Source organism: Setaria italica, chromosome VII (genome assembly GCF_000263155.2).
Source record: "Setaria italica strain Yugu1 chromosome VII, Setaria_italica_v2.0, whole genome shotgun sequence".
Lineage (NCBI taxonomy): Eukaryota > Viridiplantae > Streptophyta > Magnoliopsida > Poales > Poaceae > Setaria > Setaria italica.
The window spans coordinates 24549035-24574098 of record NC_028456.1 but is presented as its reverse complement, the minus strand read 5'-3'; the positions used below and the strand labels follow the sequence as shown (position 1 = coordinate 24574098).

At 44.7% G+C, this 25064-nt stretch overlaps 3 protein-coding genes across 7 annotated transcripts; 1 reads left to right on the top strand and 2 right to left on the bottom strand.

Moving 5' to 3' along the window:
- Positions 1-11: 11 nt before the first annotated feature.
- On the top strand, positions 12-2548 carry LOC101766167 (coiled-coil domain-containing protein 115). Of its 2 annotated transcripts, none has more exons than XM_014805553.2 (6): positions 12-398; positions 1166-1298; positions 1538-1663; positions 1750-1817; positions 2151-2238; positions 2313-2548. In XM_014805553.2, the coding sequence occupies exons 1-6, from the start codon at positions 204-206 to the stop codon at positions 2384-2386; spliced, it is 684 nt and encodes a 227-aa protein (XP_014661039.1). In that variant the 5' UTR covers positions 12-203; the 3' UTR covers positions 2387-2548. The 2 variants fall into 2 exon arrangements, with proteins under 2 accessions (XP_014661039.1, XP_004976176.1); XM_004976119.4 differs by having other exon boundaries at positions 14-398; positions 1753-1817.
- On the bottom strand, positions 2424-10628 carry LOC101766573. 4 transcript variants are annotated; one of them, XR_001164543.3, is made up of 19 exons: positions 10153-10628; positions 9978-10036; positions 9744-9825; positions 9440-9507; positions 9137-9206; positions 8569-8650; positions 7625-7689; positions 6419-7453; positions 6276-6338; positions 6106-6152; positions 5992-6037; positions 5831-5910; positions 5484-5600; positions 4926-5007; positions 4061-4186; positions 3844-3924; positions 3638-3763; positions 2960-3518; positions 2424-2810 (listed from the first exon to the last, which is right to left on the bottom strand). XR_001164543.3 is itself a non-coding variant. In XM_004976120.3 (18 exons), exons 1-18 carry the CDS (start codon positions 10471-10473, stop codon positions 3453-3455), a joined length of 2616 nt encoding a protein of 871 aa, XP_004976177.1. In that variant the 5' UTR covers positions 10474-10628; the 3' UTR covers positions 2841-3452. The 4 variants fall into 4 exon arrangements, 1 of the variants encoding a protein (XP_004976177.1); XR_001164544.2 differs by having other exon boundaries at positions 2444-2810; positions 3354-3518; XM_004976120.3 differs by lacking the exon at positions 2424-2810 and having other exon boundaries at positions 2841-3518.
- A 134-nt stretch (positions 10629-10762) lies between these two features.
- Positions 10763-15117, bottom strand: LOC101765747 (receptor-like serine/threonine-protein kinase ALE2). Its single transcript, XM_004976118.1, has 8 exons — positions 15072-15117; positions 14196-14318; positions 13934-14023; positions 13462-13833; positions 13135-13383; positions 12238-12621; positions 11839-12079; positions 10763-11656 (listed from the first exon to the last, which is right to left on the bottom strand). The coding sequence occupies exons 1-8, from the start codon at positions 15115-15117 to the stop codon at positions 10975-10977; spliced, it is 2187 nt and encodes a 728-aa protein (XP_004976175.1). The 3' UTR covers positions 10763-10974.
- Positions 15118-25064: the final 9947 nt, after the last annotated feature.

The window sequence follows — 25064 nt, the reverse complement described above, 5'->3', positions numbered from 1 at the left end:
ACGCCACTGCCACGGGCTCACGCCACCCCACGCACCTCTCGAGTCTCGACCCGAGCCCGCCCCCGGACTCGGAGTCCACCCGGCCCGGGGTCAGCCAGCACCTAACAACGCTCCCTTGCCATCACCACCACCGCCAGCAGCAGCAACGAGTGCGAGGGGTTTAGGTTCTGGTGCGGCGGAGCGTTGCGGGATCCAGGGATCGGATGACGGCGGCGACGGAGGAGCCGCGGCTCCTGGGATCCGCCCCTGGGGTGGAAGACGCGGGGGAGATCGACGGTGCGGTGGTGGGGAAGCAAGGGCGGCCGCGAGGCGACGACGACAAGGAGATCCTGCGATTCATGGACTCGGTGGACGGTTACCTCTTCCTCATGGACTCCCTCTCCTCCGCTCTTCGTCAGGTACTCTCTCTACCAGCCAGTACTGTTGTCTAGTCCATCCTTGCATAATCTACCGGGCACCGTTGATTCAGCGGAACACCTTGACTCCACCGAAGTACTACTTACTAATCGGTCGGTTTAACCAGAAAGGAAGTCCGTTGCTTGATTAATTTGAACAATGTTGCCTAACTCTTTCAGCAGAACAATGTTTCTGGCCCAATTCTAGAGCAAAAACTCATGATATTGTAGTAACATAACTTGAGGAGAATGGATTCAGAGGTTTGTTTGTTTCCTTTTTTTGGATAAAGAGAGGTGTGGGATTGGTAGAGATGCACCATTGTAATCTTGTAGATGAATATTGCCAAATCCTTGAGTAGAACATTAGCAATAGTTTAATGATGTTTCGGGAAGACCATTATAACTTCAGCGGTGGGAACTTGAGATAGGATTCAGAGCCTATCAAAACTTTGTAAATGGTGTGAATTTGGAGTGCTCTATACTCTTTTTTTTCAGTTACCACTCACACTGCGTTATGTTGTAATGTTCGCTGTATTTTGTAGTCTGTCCTTAATTGTAGCGCCCTCACACTGATCTAGATCCAGACACTTGCATTTTTATCAACAACCTTCAAAAGCTAGTCCCTTCAGTAGCTGTTCAACATGCAGTGACCATGTGATGCCCCTTCATACTGTCAATTTTTGACTTATAGATTGAGATGCGGTGAAGTCATCATTTCCTGTTTCAGTACTGATAGCATAAAAGTAAACATGAATATTTTTTGTTCCTAGGGGTGGCTCGATCTGGCAAGTGCTCGCCATTCTATGGGCCCATCACGTGTTTCAAGTACACTGTTTGATCATAAAGAACAGTCTGCTGCCACTAAGCTGCAAGTTGTTGATCATGCTGGCCTGAAACCATCAGGTGAATTACTTCTCTACTACTTGAGTTAACAAATGCTATCTATCTATCAGCATTGAAGAACCACTATTAGAATTTAGAAATACATTTGTTTTCTCTTGAATCTGTTTCCCTTTGTTCCTGGTTTGTTTTATTGAAGTCTACTGTAGATAAAGCTACAAGGAACATCGATACAAAAATTGCAAGCTGTTTGCAACTGTTGTTAACTCATAATTAGTAAATATCCCTCAATCATATTTCAGAGTCAAAACCACACTTTGCCTTATCGAAGTGGTGTTTGAAAGAAGAATGTCACTCCACCTATGATGTCGGTAAGCAAGCTAGTACTGAGCCAAAGTTGAGGCATCGAGGATCAGCTACTACCCCAGGTATTAGAATGTGCCATATTTCTGCTCCCTGTTAAGTAGCAAATGTGCTGATTAAATCTATTTGCTTGACTCAACCTCTTGTCAAGAAGATGGAAACCCTGAAAGTGATGCAACCACGGCAGATTCGGCTACTGATGCTGGCACTAGCAATCATGTAAGTTCTGTATATATGTCTATTTCTTAAAACTTGAGGCTAGAATAACAGATAGTGAAACATTGCTTTTAGAGGCAACAAAAAGATACATTGCTAGTAATGTTCAGTGCCAACAACAAAAGTTTATCTTTGCTTGATTCAAGATATGCCATCGGTATGACTTCAATGCTACAGTAATAATATACTGCAGTAAACTCAATACCTTCATTTAGGTTTCTATCTGCAGCTGAGGTATCAGAAAGCTGCATTTTGGGATAGTGAATAAGGAAGCTGTACTATACTTCCTGTACTTCTACATTTATTGATACTCCTTTTGGCCATTTTGTACCTTAGGTTCAAAGAGCGAGATCAAAAGCATTGTCAGTCTTTGGAGCACTGGTGTCTCCAAAACTACGAACAGCCCAAATTTCATTTGAGACAGGTTTGATTTTTATTACAGAAGCTTATCCAGTCTCATATACGTTTTGATCTAACTGTACATTTATTTTGGTGCAGCCCTTGAATTGATTGTAGAGCTAGCAAATTCAAGGTCGAATATGCTAGCAAGTTTCTCCCAGTTAAAAGAGTGAAGCTTGGCTTTTGTTTTGAGGTTTTGTACACCAGACATCTATTCAATACTCATGGGATTGGAGCAACTGTAAACTCAGTCTGGAATCCAGTATATTTTCAAGGAAGCATGAATATTTGTTTTGTGTAGCTCATTAGCTGTAACCTAGATAAACATTGTGGTCCGCGTGTCCATATCTTGCTTTTGTTAAGCTCATTAGCTGTAACGTAAGACAAACAGTGTGGACCGCGCTTCCATAACGTCTCGCTCCTGAGTACCCTTGGATTATTTGTTCACGTTCCCAACATCACGCCATAATTCCTGCCTCTCCCATTTGCTGGTGATAATGTAGTCTCCACTTTAGAGGCAACGGGCCAAGTAGGAGGGAGAAAAGACAGTGCCACCTGGCACAGTTGCGCCTGCTCTCCATGTAGGTGGACTACTTGCTGCATAAAAGAACGAGCAGAAGAATGAGATGAGTACAAGAGAAATCAATTTCCTCAAATTATTGGTCCACAGCCCAGCAAAATTCGTTGCTTGGACTTGGAACCAGGATCACTCGTCTCTTCATTCTTCAATCAAACACTGAACTTACATATCCCGTTCCGTTCATAGAAGATGGTTCCAGCGCATTCCATCAACCTACACTCAACCAAGCACGCCCTGACAGCCCCATCCTTGTATCACCTATATATGACATTGTACAAGTAGCTGCACCCTGCTATTCTAGACTTTCTAACATCATATACTATATCAGAATGTGTGCTAGTTACATCAACTAAAAATAGCCCGCTCAAACATCTCCACCAGTGGCCACAGTACCACCAGTATATACCAGTGAACCAGTTCACATCTTTTCACTAACCTGATTGGTAACTCTAGACCTAGAATAAAGAATGAGCATATAAACTGTACGTTGAAATGTTTAAATGGCACAACAGTCATAGGATGTGCATGTTTGGATTGCGAAGAGTGAGGATGGGACACACCATGGCACCTTCATAGCTCATACAATGTCCTTCCATCAGAACTGTAGTTTTTGTAGGGAAACACGGTCCAGGATGTTTAACCATGCAAGTTTACTAGGATCATGCTGTCAATTGATGGGATTCATCAATTGCACTGTCAACCACTTGATACCTTGATCTCACATTCTGCATCAATTCAATTGTAATTTAGTTGTCTGGTCTTGAGGAGCTTTTGACACAATGTGGTATGATAAAAGCAGAAATCATTTTTAATCATCAGAAAAAATGTATAGGATGTTAGAAACCTCGAGAAGTGTGACATAGTAAAAGTCTTCCATGTGCTGCATAAGGGCCGAACCATCCCTGATTGAGCGGAGTAAATTTATTTCTGTTTGCAGTAGTTTCTCCACAAGTTGCTTCTCTCCTTTCATCTGCAGTGAATTATAAGCCCAGTTAGTGAAAACGATGTGTGCAATAACATTCTAGTAAAAGACAGAGGCAAGACACTCACAAATTCAGTAACAAGAACATCCGGTGTGTACTCCCCTATCACATCACCTTGGTCTTCATCATCTAATATTCCATTGTTTACCTGTGTCACATACAAATACAGTTCGATGATTTAGGTGAGAACTGGGGGATCTGAAATTCTGAATAAAAATGGATACCTTACCATCAACATTATTAGAACACATTTGCATTGAGATACGATAGAAAAACTACATTACCAGTTCATCTTTGGAATCTCCAAATTTGAGATAAACTGGTGCTTCCACATGGCAATAGCCCATAAGACGTGGTACTGTTGGAATGATATCTCGGTGATTGACAATTCTCCAGCTGTCCTTTACTTTCTGCAAAATAACCCAAAAAATATTTTTAAATATATTGTGGTTGCTTTTGATTTTCTAGTTCATAGATCATTGCAGTTCAATTACGATAAACAGTCTTGGAGTTACAACTTAACCCATAATGATATATACACGGATTTCAGCATGCAGGCTTCATCAATGGGAACACCAAATTACACATAAGATTTACTGTCAACTAGATGTGATTTTGGAATTTGGTTTGGCACGGGTGTAGGCATATCTTATCTAGGAGCTGAATACCACCATACTGCATAAGGGTAAGAAAATTTTATTACCATGTTTTCCAATACCAAACGAAAGGGTTAGATTATTCCTGGTTCCTTTTTTTTACTTTTTTTTTCTATATCTTATCTTCTCTCTCCTTCCAGACAAAGGATTGTCAGCATTTTGTATGTCTTCTTTAATAATATTTCTATGCAGCTTCCCAAACGCTTGATATTACAATATTTCAAATTAAAACTAGATAGATACTTGATATTCATATTCAATATGAACTTCCCCAATATTTTTTGTCCAATATTCAAGGACAGAAAGCAGATAAAAAAATTATGCCAATACATGAAAATATTAAGTTGCTCAAAATTGGCATTCATTTCTACAACTCCACAGTGAAATGACTTGTATGTGCAGAATATATGTACAGAAGAATATTATCATTCTCAGTTGCACTTTATCAAGTATTCTGTTTCTAAATTAAGTTAGTAAATGGTCCTGAAATTACCGCATTGTAGACTTCTGCGAATCTTCTATTTCCCACTCTAGGGGAGCCAAAGTTGTACATTGTGACAAATATGACACCATTCCTATACAAGGTGACATGAAAAACATGAAAAATATCAACACATTACTATTGAAAAACGTGTAGGAAAATATTAGAAAACCATAATAGAAAATTGTTGAGAGTTGCCAACTGCAGGAGAAGAGTTATACATTCATAAATTATTGGTGAGCTATGTTGACGGTTTTATAACACAATCATATACAGAAATAAGTTAAACATTAATTATCTTCTTTAAAATGAATGAAGCACCAGTGTAACAGACCATTTATTAGAATGACAGTATCCTGACACCCTTTTCTTCATTATGAAGGCAAACACTATCTAGAGGCAAAGCAGCTAAAAAGGAGCCATCCAAGTTCATCTGATCTTGTTTAGGTTTACTGTGTGTTAAATGCTTGAACTTTACCTCTTTCCACATACCATGGATCAAATGATGGCATAAGCTGTCTGTGAAATGACAAGATCGCGGATTTAGATCAAGACAAAGTTCTAACTTACTTGGCCATTTGACTTGATGAAAGTTCAAGAGCAAGAAGGGTTGCTAGTGCTCCACCTAAACTGTGTCCAGTTACATATACATGCCACCTAGGTATATTTTCTGCATCTTCTTCATCCCTGCAGTGGAATAATGAGATATTTTGTGAATGAAGTTTGAGATAGATAGTTAATGAATCTTTATATTCACTAAACGCAGAAGCATCCGAATTTTAAATCCAAGGGTTGCTTTTTCAGCAATAATTTTGTGAGATACTGAGATATATAGCCAAAATCCCTTGTGCAACGAGGACATGCTATGGAAGGTTGAAATGAATTTTCCCGCTTCCTTTTTCAATGCAAATACTTACTGGTATCCTACTGCAAATTTGATGAGCGCCATGATCCTATTCCTAACAGAGTCATATGCACCTAAGAATCCACTGTGAACCTAATACATGGTATGAGATCATGTCAGTTAGCATAATATGTGAACAATCACATAATAAAGAGAAGAGAGTAGACGACTAACTTGAACTTCTTGTTTGAAGTCACCACCCAGCCTTTCAGGGTTTAGTCTGCAATCAGGTTGAAATCATGTTGTGCCAATGGAACATACAATTTAAAAGGGGTTCTTAAGTCTTACCCAGCAGGTAGCAGCATTAAGTCAGTTCTCAAATCCTTCCACTTTGACTAGGTAGGTATGTAGAAACAATGCAAGGAAAAGTGAATCAGATGGGATACATTACAAATATCAAGTCAATATTCTATTAAGTATTAACAGATCTCAAATAAGGCTTTCATGTTAATGCATACTTGTTCAGTTCCTCGAAAGGCAACAACTAGCCTTCTTCGTGAAGAATCGCGCCAAATGGCAACCTGAATACATTTGTTGATATAATCTACCAGCACGAGTATATGGAGACAGCAAACTCATTGATATCACAACAATAACTCACTTGTGTGTCTGTCGAAACGTTGTCAAGAAAACATATCTTTTCAAAATCTGATTTGATAAAACTATTACGCCCAAGTGAGGTGGCAAGCATAGCCCATGCCTCCATGGCAGTCTCTGCACTTGCAAACAGATGCCGCATATCCTCTGCTTTCTGTGCATCAACAGATAGTTTGGTAGATGCAACAGTATTATCCTTATCAATAGAGTCTTCAGCTGCAGCAACTTCTTGTTCTATGATCATATCATCTTTTTTATTTGTCTCATTTGTTGTTACTGACTTGTTGTCATGTGGTGAGAGGTTTTTCGAAAGTATCATTAGAGCACCTAGTATATTTTCTGTTTGAGACAATACATCCCGAGATACTTTATTGATGTCCAGAAAGGAAGACTGATCCTCCTCTTTGGTTGTCAATGCACCATTTTCATTGTCAACACCAACTGAATCTTCAGGAGTTGTTTCACTGCCATCACTTGTTGAAGTATCTGTCGTCGCCAGTCCAGATTCTAAATATTTCTGTTCAGCAATTTCGCGTGATTTCAGACCAAGTGAACTTAATAGGTCAAATCCATCCAATTTCTTGACCTCAGGAAGAGAAAATCCAAAGTTTTGTAGAACATTTTGATTGAGCACGTTATTCAAAGCTCTCCAGAAGTATTCATCTGACGACACATCTCCTTCACTGTTAACAGCTGCAGCAGGAGATTGAGCCTCACAGTGAGAATCTAAACTATCTCCAGAATCAATCTTCTGCTGTTGAAGGTTGTTTGATTCAACTGCGTTATCCCGGGGTTCTTCAACACTTTCAGAGACCTCACCTCCACTTTCCAAAGATGATGGTTTTGGAAGGTAGGTGTAAGTGAAAGAACTTAGTTGCCCGAATGCAGACTGCACAAACTGACTTGCATTTATACTTTCAGATCCAAGGACCGTTCTAAGAGCAGATCCCAGGCTACTCTTCACAAGAAAGTCAGACACAAAGGGTATTCTCCACCATTGTTTCTCGCGCTCAATATCATCATAACTCTTGTATTTGACCTGAAGCGTTATACAAGGAACTTAGATCACCAATTAGAATGAAACAAAACATCACAAATCTTCAACAAAATTGAACAAGGCCTGCTAGTGCATTGCCTTTGTAAACTTTTGACATAGAAGCAAGGTGCACATTTGTGCTCAATGACCAGAAAAAAAATGCAAGTATGTTACCTCTATCTCAATAGTTCCACCACCACCAAGGCCTTCTAATTCAACAGTAACATTATGACTATTTCCTACAAAGGAACAAGGGCACTATAAGCTTTCCACAAAGAGCAAGATGAAAAAATGTGTTCATATTAAATATTTATGGAGAAAACCTGATTGCACACTGAGCAATTTTTCACATGAGTACTTGCAATGAAAATTGAAGCAAGAGACAAAAAAGCAACCGACCTACAGATTATACTTTCAGTTTGACCAAATTGGCATAACTGGTCATAGATTTACCAGTTTTTTTATAAAAAAAAACTAAGTTGCATTTTGGCATATGTTGACTTTTCTTAGGAAATATCGCTATACCATTGAAAAGCAACAAGACATTGTTTAACTTATTAGTGCTTATGAATATTAGCAAATAGTCTTAGCTATACTAATCCCTGTATGATTTTTTAACAGGATGCACAGTGCAGATCAGAAAGATTGCACAGTTGAGAAACATGTGATTGTGGAGTTTGACTATTATTAGGGAAAACGACAGTGGCTGTTAGATAGTATCAGAACTCCCGGTGCGCATGATAAGTTGCATCTTTGAGATTCACGAACTGGTGGAATTGGCAAGTTTGTCCACATTTGGACTGAATTAAGCCTATTGTAAATCACTAATTTGTTCTTTCATGTAACACCACAATCATAAATAATACATGCAACCTGTTTATTTTCTCAAATTTCTCCATAAGAGCAAGCGGAATTCATCCGCTCCCTATTATGTCTTGTCAATTCCATCCTGTTTTACCATTGATTTTAGCCAAGATTCTGTACAGACCAGTCCTACTGTGAACAAGAAGGAAACAGCACCCATGATCTATTGGGAATCGGCTAAAAAGATCTTTGTTATAATGCAGGAAATACCAGCGGGAAGAGATTGAGATTTTGTTGTTAATACAGAGAATTACCGTCACAAAGTGATTCAAGGTACAATCCAGCATTTCCCATGCGTTTGTGTGGGGTAACAAGGTTCGCGTCCCAAGCTGCAACCTATTGTAGAATATGGTACCGCATGCCAAAAGGCACAAAATCATTCATGGCAGCACCAAGATATAACACAGTAAGTGATTAAAACAAAAAATAAAGGTGCACAAAATCATATGGTGGATTACTATCAGTTCCTATAGTGAAATGCATGTTTTCTTATCCACTTCGTTTGGGTCAATAAAAACAATCTTCACCATGAATTCTGGAATTCTGAAAACCATAGGCATGCATTTCAGTATGTTGGATATTTGACGTAAATGTTGCTGATTCATCTTAAGTTTCAGGGGAGTTGATGTACCCAACATTCAACACAGTTTATAAGACCTGGACCAAGCCCAACATCACTACAAGCCTATGGGACCAAGACAGTCGACAGATTAATGGGATCAAGGATTAATGGTTAACTAGAGTACAAAACACACGAGTAAAATGATTGGACCAAAATGGGCCAGAAATGGGGACCATGAAATTATATAAACTTCTTGATACCTGAAGCAGATTTTCTCGAGATTTCCTAATGTTAAACGTGAAACTTTCATTCCATGTTGGCTCCTTCGTCCTACGATGATCAATCACTGAAATCACACTCTGCAGCAATAATGCAAACGACTAGAAATTTCAACTTTTCTCAAGGAAATTACTCACTAATTGAGTACTCCCAAATGAAATAAAAAGGCTTCGATATATATAGCATAAACTATCTTAATTTGCATACAGAGAGCCGACAGGAAGTTCTTGTTTTATATTAGCACTCCCAGCCCCAGCATACAAGAATTGGTACAAGTAACTCACGCCCATTTAATGTTGCTTCTTGCAGTTTGGCCATTCAGTTGTAGAATTACATAAGGATCACTTGTACCCTGTGAAGGAATTAGGAGAACGGAATTGTTAAAGAGTCGAAGAAGAGGACTTCAAGTAACAGTTGCAGAACATGTAAAACGTAGTGCTACTCCATTCAAAGAAACAAGGCACTTGTCATGAATAAATGCAGCAAATGAGAAAATAGCATCCATATGTTCGAGAAACAAAGAGCAACGATAAAGCAAATGATGATTGATGAGTATTCAGCAGCATAAGCTATTAGGCATCACCGTACCCATGGGTCCATTGCAGGAAGATTTATGCCTTTCTTCAGTTTCACAACTAGTTGTCCATCATATACTTCACGGAGAAACACGCTGCAATAGTTGCAGCATCATTCAGAACATTTCCGGTGACAGCAACGGCACATTCAGAAATGAGAAATCTCAGTCCTATTGATTAACACAATAGCAACAAGTCCACAACAAATAGTTCAAGCTCTATAAGGAAGGCTAAACCCACAACTCACTCGGATAGGAACACTGTCTGACAGTCCGCCGCATCGGTCTCGCGCCAGCCCACATCTGCCTGCCAAATACGACGACCAATCGTGCCACGTAAGTTAATCCATGCCGCTTGCCTGCACCAGCTTGACGGGCTAGTGCGGACTGTGCGGTTCGTGGATAGGGGAACAAGGGGCTCACCGGCGGGCTGGTGTAGGCTTCGAATGCGAACCCGGCGAGCACGACGGCGAGGTTGAGGTCGAACGGCGGCCGGCGCGGCCCGTCCTCCTCCGCCACCAACCCCTCCCCAGCGCTGCCGGAATCGGGCTGCACGGCGGACGACTGGCCTCCGACGCACCTGGCCCTCAGCGCCGCCCATCTTCTCCGCCTCCCCCTCCTAGCGCTCCAGCACCGCCAAACCACCGCCCTGCAGCCCGCCAGCGAGCGCGCGGGGAGGAAGGAGGCCGTCGAGCGCGCCGGCGTGACGCGGCACGCGCTTGCGGGAGCGCTGGTTGATGTCATTAGGGGGTCGGCGATTGCCGTCGTTTTGCCTTGGTTCACTTCACCGTCGGCCGTCGCTTCCGGTCGTGCGAAAGGAAGAAGCGAGGAGGCGCTTCTAGTGGAGCGCTAGTCTGTTCGAGTGGTGGGGGGAAGATGGAAGGCGCGCCACGTTTGTGATGAAATGCTCAGTGCTCGGTGTCTGCTACTTGGGCCCCCACTGCGCTGTCAGCTTGGGCCCAGTTTCCGCTCGTCTCGCTGGATGTCAGAATGCTAATCCCGAAGGCATCTTGTGTGTTCAGAGTCACGATGATGGGTTGGCAACTCTGACAGCCTCCAGTTCTCGCTCGTCTATTCCGGGCCAAAATGCATCGACTACATTAGAGGATCAGAACGGTGTGTTCTTCGCAACAGGCACCAAAATCTCGTCAAGCAGGAGCTATACAATTCTAGATCGAGACAAGAAACGCGAAGGCGCGCCCGCCGCGCCAATCTGCGGACGGTCGCCGTCGCCGGCCAGCCGGCTTACATCAAGTAGCCTTCCACGCTGCCGTCGTCCGAGGGCCGGCCGTGCTCGCTCATGCTCCCCCTCAGCCTGTAGAAGCTGAGCCTCCCTTTGGAGCGCAGCGGGCCGGACCAGTCGTACATCGCCAGGGACTCGATCTTGTCCAGCACGGCGCTCGACGCCGACCGCGGCCTCCGCTCGTCGTCCGCGGCGCCGGCGGGGTCCGAGCCGTAGCCCAGGGCTAACGCCGGACCCGGCGTGGCGGGACCGTCGTTCCACGTGCTCCGGCTGCCGTCGTTCCAGGGGGACTCCTCCGTCGCGCCGCCGCCGAAGGAGCCGCTGCAGGTCTCATCGCCGGCTGCGCCGCCGCAGCTGTGGATCAGCTTCAGCGCCTGCACGACCTCGCCCATGAACGGGCGCTGCGATGCCTCGATGTGCACGCACATGGACGCGATGGCCGCCGCCTTGGCCAGCTTCTCGAAGTCGTAGCCCGCCGGTAGCGACGGGTCCACCAGCCGCTGAAGGCCTTCTCGGGTGGTGAGGAGTGGACGCGCCCAGGTGACCAGGTTCTCGGACCCCGGTGGCTGGGTCATGTCCACGGGCTTCCGGCCTGACAGCAGCTCGAGGAGCACCACACCATAGCTATAGACGTCGCTCTTGACAAGTAGATGCCCCGTCATCGCATACTCTGGGGCAACATACCTGCAAAGCATGGAGATAAATGAATGAAATGATCCATAATTAAGCAGTAATGAAATAAAATTGTATAAATAGTTCAAATAATTTGTATCAAGATTCATGAGTAAATTACGCTCGCCGTCATCAAAAGTGCATTCAAGAATTTTGTGATGGCAATTGTGGAATAGTAATAGTAGAGCTCGTACCCGAAAGTCCCCATGACCTGAGTAGAAATATGATCCATCCCATCTGATGCTTCCTTTGCCAGCCCAAAATCAGCAACCTTGGGAGTGAAATCGTTTTCCAACAGAACATTGCTAGCCTTGAAATCCCGGTGAATGACATGGGGATTGGCATCCTCATGCAGATAGGCTAGTCCCCGTGCCGCACCGAGGGCTATTTTCATTCTAGTGTCAAAATCAAGCGGACCATAGATTTTATCTGAGCCTGAAATATCAAAATAGAAGTACACAAATTGAAAAATATTAGATGCCAAAGAAAACAAACTAGGTCCAAGCATAATGTTCTTGGCTTCCCAGTCCAAGTTTCTTAAGAATTATGTAGGTAATGTTAAGATAATATGAATTTAACATAGTTTCACATACCATGTAGATGAGATTCAACGCTTCCATTTGGAACAAGCTCAAATACCAAGCATCTCGTGCTCCGTTCAATGCATATACCAATCAGCTTGACAAGATTGCGGTGATGCAAACGGCTTAGCATCTCAACCTCCGCAATGAACTCGCGATCCCTGTTCTGATGTTTCCTTGTGAGCAATTTGACAGCAACCTCAACACCATCTTCAATTATACCACGATAAACGCGCCCATAACCCCCTTCACCTATTATTTTACTGAAGCTGAAGTTTTCTGTGGCCTTCTCAAGTTCGGTTATTGTAAATGTCTTAACAGTGGATGGGCAAGTTCCTATCGTTGAAGCAAATGATGCTGTCGAGCTGCTCGTACCAGAGAACGATGATCGCATACCTGAAACAGAAAAAAAAATATATTACAAAATCAAGGGGAATTCATTATTCATGTTCTAAATGAGGATGTCTTATGGTCTCTGATGCATAGTTGTTCAGGAATTAAAGCAAGATCATAAGTAGAGCCCTTCGTGTTCAAGTCATTACTCTTTGCTTACTAAAAATTAGCTTAGTAACTAGTGATAATATTATTGTGTCACAACATATTTCAAAATATGACAAACCAAAGTACCAATAGTGCCTCAATTAGACCAGATAGAGCAACATATTGAAACAGGAATGAACCAACAAGAAATTTTAATCCGGTCAGGGTGAATTCCTGGTAATAGGAGACGGGAGCACAGGAGTCTGGATCACACGACCCAGATTCTAGTTCTGGGTACCTGAGTGCAAAGCACTGTTTTCTAGAAACAAGGTCAAGGGCCACATGTAATTTGCATCTTATTCAAAATGCAAATGACTATGGTGCAACAAAATAGGTGTAGTATACAGTGCCAATTGTCACGAAAATTACCTCCTTTTCTGGTGATGGACGAACTTGAAATAGGGCCAGTAGCATGAGAATTTTTTAATACTTTAAATCTCCAAATGATGCCAATGGCGAAGCACATCAAAACAAAAACCACAGCCGATAGAGCAATTATTGCAACCATTTTAGAGTTAATCTTATGATGGCTTCTATTGTGTATATTTGCACCAAAAGGGTCCTCGTTGCTGCTTACTGGACCCAAGGATCCAGGAATAGGTACCAAAGAAGGAAGGCCTGCAATATATGTATGATTAAATAAAGCAAACAAAAACCACCATAGAAGGCTAGTGGTGTGAATGTATCAGTATTCACCTGGATAATGAACATATGTAGCAACATAGTCGCCAAAAATGGATGAGTTTATTGGCACCTTCTTTTGCAAAAATCTGTTGCTAATCAGTGAGGCTGAAGTCCTATCAAACTTCTGACCTAGTGGCACCAAATCAATGGTTACCGTTGTCTTTTCAGGATCTTGAAGACTACTCCCAGCACCCATGATCCGAACTTGGCTCTGTTTCAGGAATGTACCTGCTGCAACCTCAATTTCTAACTCATCGATTCTCGGAAATAACTGATATGGTGCCACACCAAGGTCAAGCTGAATTTGCATAGGATATACACAACCACAAGGTGAACCGATTGGAGTCGACGTAAGCGGAGCAGAACAAGTTGTTCCACTGCAATCTGTCAAAATTCAGGCATGGACATGTCTTATTACTGTTATTTTCTTCTGTACTAACAATAATTTTGCAGTTTCTATTGGATAACTGAGAAAGTTAAAAACCTTGTCTTTCTGATGATGGCGATGAAGGTGGTGGGGAAGCATGATGCCTTTTTCTGTGATGCCTATGCACTGGGTGAGCAATAATGGGACCTGAGAATCAAAAGGAACAATGATTTGCATGAAGAATGCTAAACAGAACAAGTAGCTAAAGTGGAAGGGTTTACACACTGAAATATATATTTTTGGTCATGGTGAGAATTATTATGTTGTTACACCTATGCTACTATTCATGTGTACAAATCTCAAGAATTTTTCTACTTACCTTGAGGTTGAGGAGAAGGGGCTGGGCCTGGGGCTAGGGCAGGAAAGTGTTGCAGATGGGTTCTACTCAAGAATCCAAATAAGTATGCCGCAATACTTGTTGAACTTGATGTTCCGAATTGTACTGCATAAGATATTCAAACACGAAACAATTAGCCCAAAGTCCCAAACAATGCATACATGCATCACAATAACAAAAATAAAGAACTCTTGTTTACAATAGAACTAAAATGGAAACGTGTTCAATGCACTGCAAATTGGGTTTTGTTACCCGCATTTGGAGCTGTACAGTCTGTATCCAGTTAGGCAACGCAGAGAGCAATGACAATTGACAGCTCTAGCAAGAAAAACGAAGAACCCTTGAAAAAAAACGACAGCATGAGGAGCCCAAAACCCTCGCCAAGCACCGCGCCAAACCCACGAAAGTCTAAGAATTTCGGGATTGATGCAAGTAGCAGAAAATGCCGCACCCGCATCACAGCCCTTGTTGTATTAAGGCACGCGTAGAAGCGTGCGGGAAATCGCCGCGGCGCCATTGCGAAACATTCGAAGAGCAGATTTTTCAGAAGAAATCGCAACTTTTACATGCTAAGCCTGAGCCGAGTCAAGGGAGAGGCGTGATTCAGATGCGCTCCGACGAACCAAATCACGAGAGCAACAGCTCCATGAAGCAAAAAGGCAGGCAGAACCATCTTTTGCCCCGCGCACAAGCAGGGGAACTTGGCACGCACGCCATGCCCGCGGCTCCTCTCCGGTGATCCCACCGCGAGAACGCAAGCCAGACTAGAATTCTCCCCGGCATTGCAACTCGAACTCGAGAAAACTCCCCAGACGCAAAGCACCGGCGAAGAAAATAAGGAAAGTCCCAAGGACGTACCGGAGACCACGAGGAGGAAGAGCAGCGCCGCTGCCCGCGGCGGCATCTCGGGACGCCGCGGCCGCCGGCGTCGCGGTGGGTGGCGCCGGGATCAAGGCGACGCCGCCATGTGGGCCCCGGGCGGGGGATCCCAGCCGAGCAAGTCCGCCTCCGTCCTCGCGCTCCGCTTCCGCTGCCCTGCTGCTCCTCCGAGTTTCTTTCTTTCTTTTCTACCTCGGGGTCCTTTTTGGTTCTTCGCATTGAAGTGAGGCGCTGGTCCCGAGGAGCATTAAGGCCATGTTTAGTTACTCCCAACTCCCAACTTTGACACTATGCAAAAAGAAGATTCCCCATCACATCAAACTTGCGGTACATGCATGGAGTACTAAATGTAGATGAAATTAAAAACTAATTGCACAGTTTTGTTGTACTTTGCGAGACGAATCTTTTGAGCCTAATTAGTCAATATTTGGACAATAATTCACAAATACAAACGAAACGCTACAGTGTGCTACAGTGCTGTAACAGTAATTTGGCACCTCCCAAATTCCCCAACTAAACACGGCCTAATTGGCGGGTGGGAGATACACCGAGGAGGCCTTTGAAGCTTTTCCAAGCGTGTCTTGGTTTTTTTATTACTTTTTTCCCTCCGTGGGGTTCAAGCTGGGTTTCTGTTTTCTGAGGTGTCAGCCAGAATTCTCTTTTTGGTAGTTTTTATGTTTTGAAACAATTTTGGCAAGTGTTTTTGAACTCTTCTACGTGGTTTATAGCAGTACACTGTCCGAGTAGCTCCAACTTGTCAAGCTAAAATTTGGCAATTTAATAAAAAAATCATGATCCAACAGAGTTGCTATATAGATCTTCATTATATCCGACTCTTTGACACTTGCTAAACTCGACAAGCCAATTTACCTTGCTAGAGCAATAATTGCCCGAATGAAGAGTGCAAAATAGAAGATGTTGTGGTGCGAAATGGAGAGGTTGTTGGAGTGGATGAAGAGTGTATATTTTAGAGAGGAACCTTGCCGTTGGGATTTGGAGAGTGGAAAATGGATAGTCTATTGGAATGAATAACTCAATATAGAGGGAAATATTTTTGCCAACTCAAGAGTTAAAAATGGGCAGTTGGTTGGAGATGCTCCTAAATACGTATTCCCAACTAAATTTGTTTTGGTATGAACCATATTCTAGTAGACTCATAAGTATATTATATCATAATTGTTACCCCATGTGAAAGAGAGGATGAAGAGCTATCTCTTATTCAAATGATAGTTTGATGCACACATCTCTAAATCACGTGAAGCGTATGAGGTTATATAGACATAAAAGTTAGCGTTCGACTCTTATTAGTGGAAGACTCCTAAATCGTATGAGTTAACCATTGGAGGAGGTCATGGTCAAATGCCTTCCAACTTCGAAGTCCGGCCTCTGTGTTAGGAGAACAAATTTCTGATCTCGATTATTTTACAGATATTTTTGAAAAATATATAGTAATACTATTAAAAATATTTTTATTGTTTAGCTTATGTCATGGCAGTATGGCACTGCTTGAGCTAGTGTAGGTGCATATGCTATCTCCTAGGAGATTATGACGCCATTGTGGACCTAGAGCAAAACAACCATTTCTTTTTTCACGGGAGACGAACAAAAACAGCGGTGCTGCCCGTGCGGAACAGATCTTGCTGCCAGCCAAGCGGCGCTAGAGTGAGCTTAAAGGAAGAGCATAAAGGCTCAGGCCCACCTCATCCGTTGCAAGCCCGCAAAAGAACATAAAGCTCGTAGGCTTTTAGTTACACCAAAATGTAGTAATAAGAATGTCCGGTGTCGAAAAGAAAGCACACAAAAGATTAGAAAGCGTTCGTGGGAGTCATTGGTCATTTAGAAAGACAAAGTACCGTGCAAAGAGTTCATGATATAGTCGCACTCAAGATCTAGCTCGCTCTGGTCATATATGATTGGTTAGGGGCAAAGAGGCCTTTGATTTTTATTTTGGAATAGAGGGAGAGTGCAATCGTTGAATCATATTCACTCCGTTCAATTATGCAAGATATATCTGTTTTAACTTATCTTGAAAGTCGTATTTGATCATTGTTCCTCACAAGATTTATCATTAGATGCAAAAAAACCAAGGCACTGTGAAAAAGCATCTTGCAATATGAATTTTGATTAAAAATTGCGCGCCAAACATAATTATACTCTGGCAAAAACGTTAGTCAAATTGCAAAATTTGACCTTTTTCCAAAAATAAAACATGCCTAAATTAAAGTTAGTGTAGCTATGATATTCTAAGATCTTTATTTCTGGCGGAACAGCATAGTATTGTTGTATTGCCGTATTGGTAGACCCCGAGCTATATCAACCGTTTTACGGCCACCATGCTCCCTCCATGCATTCTTGATGAACAGTTGAACACATTGACCGTCCAACACGCAACAGGACAGAAGCGCATATAGCCACGAAGATCGTGAGGAAACTGCAGTAAGGGGCTGTTTGGTTCCGTTTGCTTATTTTTAGCATGCGTCACATCGAATGTTTAGATACTAATTAGGAGTATTAAACATAGTCTATTTATAAAACCCATTACATAAGTGGAGGCTAAACAGCGAGACGAATCTATTAAGCCTAATTAATCCATCATTAGCAAATATTTACTGTAGCAACACATTGTCAAATTATGGACTAATTAGGCTTAATAGATTCGTCTCGCCGTTTAGCCTCCGCTTATGTAGTGGGTTTTGTAAATAGTCTACGTTTAATACTTCTAATTAATATCTAAATATCGATGTGATGGGTGCTTAAAAATAAGCAATGTAAATCAAACCAGGCCTAAATCCCCTATCGTTGTCGTTGCTGCATCTGAAAGGAAGCAACAGTAAAAAGCTCGTATCTACCAGGGTGGAAAAGTGGGAGACGGCGACCCGTCGATGGCCGGTTAGTTAAGCCAATGAGTTAACCTTAGAAGGCAGGGTTCCATTCAGGCCTGGTTTGGTTCCTTTACTTATTTTTAAGCAAGTGTCACATCAATGTTTAGATATTAATTAGAAGTATTAAACGTAGACTATTTACAAAACCCACTACATAAGCGGAGGCTAATCGAATACACGAAGCTATGAGGCCTAATTAGTCCATGATTTGACAACGTGTTGCTACAGTAAACATTTGCTAATGATGGATTAATTAGGCTTAATAGGTTCGTCTCGCTGTTTAGCCTCCACTTATGTAATGGGTTTTGTAAATAGCCTACATTTAATACTCCTAATTAGTATCCAAATATTGATGTGACACTTGCTTAAAAATAAGCAAAGGAACCAAACGCCCCCTCATTCATTCCAAGCTGGTGGTTGTTCTGCTTGCCACCTTTTCATTCTACCACCACGCCGTCCGTAGAATCCTCCGTCATAGAAAGAATGCCGGGGATAGATTCCGAGGACTCACAGGAAGAAAGAATGCCGGGGATAGCCTTTTCATTCTTTTTTTTTTACAACTTTTGAATTCTAGAATTGTTTTTTTTTTTACGGACGGAGTAAAATACGTTCGAGTGGGTACGGTTGCCGTGCACCGGTCAGGAGTCACTCGCTTGCACTGGTGACAAAACTCGATTGCGCCTACGCAGCCGGGTGGTTGTTGCGAGGGGAAAAGGCTACGCGGTCGCGGATCGCGCAGTGCTCTCCCACGCATGCCGCCGATGGGGTGCGCTGCGGGTGATATGACGCGCTCACGTGCGAATGTTCCATTTGGGACGCAGCATTCTTCCTCACGTAATCCCATTGGCACGGCGCGTGTTTTCCTCGCAATTTTCTTCGGCAGTTACGTTGCTGCACTTCTTCAGACTTCAGCAGAGCATTGTCGCAAGTACAAGCTACACATGGTTGCAACCCTGATCGACCTCGATTTTGCTAAAGTCGCAACTCAATTAAGCCCCTCCTTAGCTTGTTACCACCATCACACACCGGCCATGCATGAAGGCATGAAGCGAAGGGAGGAGTACATTTTGGCATTACGCAACAACCACGCCTCCGAGAGCACTTCAACCGCAACCACCGAACCCTCCATAGCACAGGACTAGGCTTTATTACTAGATAGCCTGCCTGATTAGGCCGCTGCCATCGAGATGCATGAATGCCTTGGTTTTGGCAGTAGCGCAGCGTCATGTGAGGCATTTATCGTTGCAGAGGCAGCACAAGGCACACCATTTTTTTCCTATTTCTGTCCTTTTATTTAGCGTGCCAGAAGGCAAGAGTTGACCACCTGTGGTGTGGCGTGGCACCCCACGCGAAGCTATATAGGGCGTGTTAGGCATGACTCTGGAGCTGAACTCCAGCAATTCCATCTAATTTTCTAGCCAAACACCCCAGCTCCAAAACTCCATGGAGCTGCCAACTCCATGGAGCTGTAATGCAAATGGAGGTGGAGTTTTGAAGCACCTCTTTTGCAGCGCCAAAACCACCTGTTTTGAACCTCCTCGTGGAGTTGGTGGGTAATTACCCACCAATGCCACTGGTTACACAAAAAACGGTTCATTCTATTCCTCCCGAGACAACCCCCCCGCCACATCTCCCTCCCACGCGCCTGTTCCCCCGCGTCCACCCCCGCCACCGGCTGCCTGAGCCCCGCCGCCGTGGCCTCGTCCCGCGAGCCTGTCTTCCCTCCTCCCCTCCCCCCGTCGGCCGCCGCTTGGCCGCCGCAAATCCCCCGCGGCCGCCGTCCACCACCGTCGTCGTTGCTTCTCGCCTGGCCGCGCACCTCCGCCGCGCCAGCGTCGTCCGTCACCTCGCCTCCTGCACAGTCGCGCCCTGCCTCTCGCCCGACTGTGCACCTCCGCCGGCGGGCGGCCGTGCCCTCCCTCACGCCACCGGTCGGCTGCTGCCCCCATCCCGCGCGAGCCCAGCCGCCGTCCCCACCCCCAAGGCCACCGATGCCACCTCAAGGCTGCTCGCCTCCACCGCCGGACCAGGCCGCAGGCCCCTCCCTCACGCCCCAGCTCCTCCCTGGCGGTGTGCCCCCATCCTGAGGAAGAAGAAGATGGGGATAGAGAGGATGATAAGCGGGGCCTGAATTGGGGGGCAACAATGGCAATTCACACTAAAATTAATCTTTTTTTGGAGTTGAGAGCACTTTTCTGGCCAAACACCCCATCTAGACCGCTCCAACTCCACCCAGAGCTGGCTCCACCTGGAGTTCTGGAGTGGAGCAGCTCCACCCATAGTTGGAGCCATGCCAAACAGGACCATACTGTAGTATTCTGCAACGGCTTCCTTGGCTGACACGAACGAGGACGACCAAGGCGGCAATCGAGGAGCAGTAGGAATACCGGAATAGCTGGTCGATGTATCCATCAGATATCAGTGCGAGTGCAATTCATGTGACAACATGGTCGCTTGTTGACGCTACTGTACGATACATGCATCCGAGAGATCGCGAGTACACGCTGCTGCTGCTGCAATCTACACCGAGCCCAAAACAGACAACACTTCGAGGGTGTTTGATTCCGATTCTCGCCGATTCCTACCAAAATAATCGAGCAAACTCCATCAAACGCCACGATTCTTGCTCAATTCTAGGGGACTCTATTGTTACAACATCCAAAAATGAACTAGCACGCTGAATCGGCCCGCCCGCCGCTAGGGAAAAATCCCATCGATTCTCGCCTGCCCTTGAATTTACCCCTGAAGTTCGCATCAAACTACCTGCCCATTGCCATCATATAAATACCAAGATTTAGGGTTCAGACCCCCTCCTCGAGTCAGTCCTCACGCGCGCCGCCACCAAGGGGAGGGCTCTCCCCACCTTTCACCCTCACGCTCGCCCCTCCATGCTGCTCTCCCCTCTGTGCCATGCCACTCTTCCCGCTGCGTCTCGCGTCTGGCCCATCTGTGCCCCGCCACTGGCCTCTCTGCACCCCACCCCCGCCCCTCTGCGCCGCTCTGCGCCCCGAGCATGGCGCCTGGACAGCGGTCGCCTGAAGCCAGCCACTTGTCTTGCCGCTTGAAGCCCCAGGAACTTGATTAGGCCTCCCCTTCGGCTTGAAGCCCCTGCATCGATGAGTGCTTGCGAAGGCTGAGGAGGTCGACACCAGCAACCCCAAGGTAACCTAATTTTCCTCCTTTGATTTGACTAAAAGATTGGTCTGTTATTAGAAAAATGGGTTGTAAATGATTCATACGTGAGTGCTGTAAAGTCGATCTACAAATTTCTGTATGATATATCAAACACCCTTGTCTCTGTACATCTTGTAGTTAGATGACTCTGTGAAATGTTTCTGTACATGTACATTGATGCATTGATCTGTGATATATGCTTAGATGGAAAAAGGCTAAAAATATGTGGGATTCATTTGATGTCAATGTTTTCAATCAAATATGTGTGGAAGAAGTGAATGCTAAAAATAGGCCGCAACACTAATAGTGTAGGATATGCAAATTTGATTAGAAAACTTCATGAGCGAACCAAGAGATCGTACACACATATGCAAATGAAGAATCAATGGGATGCACTAAAGAGGATATACACATAGTGGAAGACTTTGAATCAAAGGGCCACTGATTTGGGCAGGGATCCTCACATTGGATGCATTACCACTGACAAAGATTGGTGGGAAAGGCAAGATGCGGTGAGTGACATTAAAGACAGCTGCAATTTAGTGCACATAAAGCATAACAATCTTTCGTATCTTAAGGATTTAACTATTCTCTCACATTTTTAGGCTATGCCAGGCCGTATCATGTTTAAAGATGAACCAATTGAGTGTGAAGAAGATCTCCAAATAATGTTTGATTCAATTATCTGTACAAATGAGAGCTCATTTGTATCAGGAATGACTATTGGAGATGAACCTACAGAACCTACTGGTAAAGGTGAGGGTGCTGTTGCAGGTGGTGAGGCTGAGGCCTCAAAGATGGGTCAAAAGGTGATGATTTTGAGAACTATGTTGATGACAATGATGGTGATGGTAGCACAAGCATTGTAGATGATGGGAACGCTTCATCAGATGATAATGATATGAGTGCACTAATGATATGAGTGCACTGCGAAATTCTATTGCTATGGCTTTGGTAGTGATTGGTCGTGTACTTTCTTTTGTAGTTTTATTACTTGGAGAGTCAAATTGTGTAAAAAAAATTAATGTAATTATAACCTTCTATGCTTATTCAGCAACCAAACAAGCTATTATCAGCTTTAGGGGCATACTTGTTATTGTACACTTAGCGCACCGAATCTCCCAATAGAAAATCAGGTTAGCAAACTCCCAACTTTTCTTACCAGCAAATTCTGTGGACATCAGCTTTTTAGGACAGCTTGATTTCCAGAGAATCGCTACTCAGAAAAGCTGAATCAAACGGACCCTTCTTCTCATCTAAGGGGTTGTTTGGATACTAGGTGCTAAACTTTAGCAGTGTCACATCGGATATTCGGATGCTAATTAGAAGAACTAAACATGAGCTAATTATAAAACTAATTGCAGAACCCTGTGCTAATTCACGAGATGAATCTATTAAGCCTAATTAATCCATCATTAGCAAATGGTTACTGTAGCACCACATTGTCAAATTATAGACTAATTAGGCTTAATAGATTCGTCTCGCGAATTAGACTCCATCTATGCAATTAGTTTTATAATTAACCTATGTTTAATACTTATAATTAGCATCCAAACATCTGATGTGACATGTGCTAAATTTTAGCAGGAGTATCCAAACATTCTGTAAGCAGTGATGGATTCCCACCTTCACAGAGGCGAGTAGCAAGGTCTGATGACCTGACCAGACTGACAGTGACGCAGAAACGGTTGCCTGAAAGTCAAAATAAGAACTGCTTTTTTTTAGAAAGATACTGAACGAAAAAAAATTGTTGACGGTTCGTGAGAAATTATGGCATATGTTTTGTTGATTCCACTTGTGTGTCATTGCACAACTTGTTGATTCGTGATTTCTTCTGGCTATCCCTCTCTTCTTTTTTAGTTATTTTTTGAGAAACTTTTTTTTTAAGTTTGAAGTTCATTAGGTACAGCCAGCTACAGCAGGGGCGGACTGGGCCAGGCCCACGCCTAAGGGCACTCAATAGTCAATAGAATGGGCTAGCTGAACTAGGCCTCTTAGCTGGAGAAAGTAGAAACCAGCCCAACGCCTGGGTCCTCCTCTCCTCCTCCGTCACTCTACGGTACATTTTGAAACTCTGAATTGAACATCCGAAGCTTAGCTTGTTTGGCAGCACTCCACTTCAAATTTTTAAGCTCCACTCCACCAACTCCATCACATTGCAGCTCTACTTCACTAACTCCAAAAAAATACCAGAGCTGACCACATGTTTGGCAAAATGCACAGATCCAGCTCCGGAAACAAGGTCTTGCTGTGTAAAGTTCATTATACCCATGTGAATGGGCCTCACTTGTCAGTCTCCTTTAGTTCTCCCCTTCTTCTCCTTTGCTGGTAGGGAAACGAAGGCCAGGAGTAGGGGCGGCGCGCGCGGGCAGGGGGCAGGCGGCACGGCAGGCGAGCGGCGCGGCGGGCAGGGGCGGGTGGTGCGGCAGGCAGGGGCGACACGGCGAGCAGGGGCTGCGCGGCGCGGCGGGCAGGGGCTGCGCGGCGCGGCGGGCAGGGGCTGCGCAGCGAGCAGGGGCGGGCGGCGCGGTGGGCACGGCCGGCCGCGGTGGAAAGCAGGGGCGGCGCAGCGGGCAGGGTGGGAGGGGGCGATGGGAGGATTCTTTTTGTTTCGCGAACCGGTAAGTTGTGTAACGAGTGGCAATGGTGGGTAAATACCCGCCAACTCCACGAGAAGGTCTGTCTTGATACATTTGAAAATTGAGAGTAAAGCATCGTATCACTATTAATTACTGCATCCAAGTTTGTTCCCAGATTGATATGTAAATTAAACCATGATGAAGCCAAAATTGGAGTTACCCTCCTGTACTTGGAGCATACTAGAGCTAGCTGATCTGTCAGAACATTAACCTTCGATAGCAACTGCATTAAGATTAAACAAGTGCAAACGGTGGAGACTCTGACATCTCATGATCACCCCTTAATTGCTTTCCTGTCGATCCCATAAATGAGCCTCACCGCTAGCATAGAAGAGCAACGGTACGGCATCACTACAATGCGTGGTACGACCAGAATGCTACCTGCTTGGACAGAGTTTGTCAACCGGATGATGAATGCGACGATAAACAGGACCGCTCCCATAGCATTGCGAAATTGTATATACTGCTAGTACTAGAACAGGTGGGTTGACCTAGAAGCAATTGCATTTATTTTCTTAGGACGGGGTCTAGCAGCTGGAGCTTCTTACAAACACTAACTATGATATATTTTACAGTGTTTTTCTTCACTAAGGGGGTGTTTGGGAGCACTTCACTTCACCAAAAATCACTCCACTCCACCAACTCCAAAAAAATCGCAGCCAAACGCGTTCGGCTCCAGCAACTCCGGCTCCAGGAAAAAAGGTGGAGCAGGAGGTAGATCCACGTTTTTGATGGAGTACCTCAAGAGGTGCTCCAAAAATCCTCTTTACAGACCTCCTCGTGGAGTTGGTGGGTATTTACCCACCACTGCCACTCGTTACACAACGTAACGGTTCGTGAAATAAAAAAGGAGACGCTCCCGTCGCGCCGGCCGGCCTACCTGCCGCGCCGCTCCCGCCTGTTGCGCCGCCCGCCGCCCGCCGCGCCGCCCACCGCCCGCCCGCCCTGCCGCGCCGCTCGTCCGCGAGGTCAGGGCAGGGGGCGCAGGCGGCGCTCAACGACGGTGGCGGCGGCGCACGAGAGGCTCTACTCGGTTCCGAACCGTGCGCAGGCGGAGGAGATGCGGTCGCACACATTCCTCCCCTACCGGTATGGCCTCCTGGGCTGCCTGGGCTTCAGCTCCCTTCCTGACGAGCCGCCCGCCCGGCCGCAGGCCAGCATGACTAGATGGCCACTACCTTCCCTAGTGCCTTCTGGGTCTTAGCCGAGTGCTGCGCCTGCTGCGCAGTATAGCAGAGCGAACGAGGACCGCTCCTGGCGAGACATCCGATCTCTGC

What these genes read in the sequence shown, in the direction of transcription:
- LOC101765747 (XM_004976118.1), bottom strand. Translation starts at nt 15,117, where the DNA reads ATGCCGCCGCGGGCAGCGGCGCTGCTCTTCCTCCTCGTGGTCTCCG. An exon ending in CTTCCTCCTCGTGGTCTCCG is followed by an intron (nt 14,319 to 15,071) that starts GTACGTCCTTGG and finishes TATCTTATGCAG; the next exon opens with TACAATTCGGAACATCAAGT. An exon ending in CAGGTCATGGGGACTTTCGG is followed by an intron (nt 11,657 to 11,838) that starts GTACGAGCTCTA and finishes CATGCTTTGCAG; the next exon opens with GTATGTTGCCCCAGAGTATG.
- LOC101766167 (XM_014805553.2), top strand. Translation starts at nt 204, where the DNA reads ATGACGGCGGCGACGGAGGAGCCGCGGCTCCTGGGATCCGCCCCTGGG. An exon ending in ATGCTGGCACTAGCAATCAT is followed by an intron (nt 1,818 to 2,150) that starts GTAAGTTCTGTA and finishes TTTGTACCTTAG; the next exon opens with GTTCAAAGAGCGAGATCAAA. An exon ending in CCAAATTTCATTTGAGACAG is followed by an intron (nt 2,239 to 2,312) that starts GTTTGATTTTTA and finishes ATTTTGGTGCAG; the next exon opens with CCCTTGAATTGATTGTAGAG.
- LOC101766573 (XM_004976120.3), bottom strand. Translation starts at nt 10,473, where the DNA reads ATGACATCAACCAGCGCTCCCGCAAGCGCGTGCCGCGTCACGCCGGCG. An exon ending in GTGGAACTATTGAGATAGAG is followed by an intron (nt 7,454 to 7,624) that starts GTAACATACTTG and finishes ATAACGCTTCAG; the next exon opens with GTCAAATACAAGAGTTATGA. An exon ending in TCGCAGAAGTCTACAATGCG is followed by an intron (nt 4,187 to 4,925) that starts GTAATTTCAGGA and finishes GTTATTTTGCAG; the next exon opens with AAAGTAAAGGACAGCTGGAG.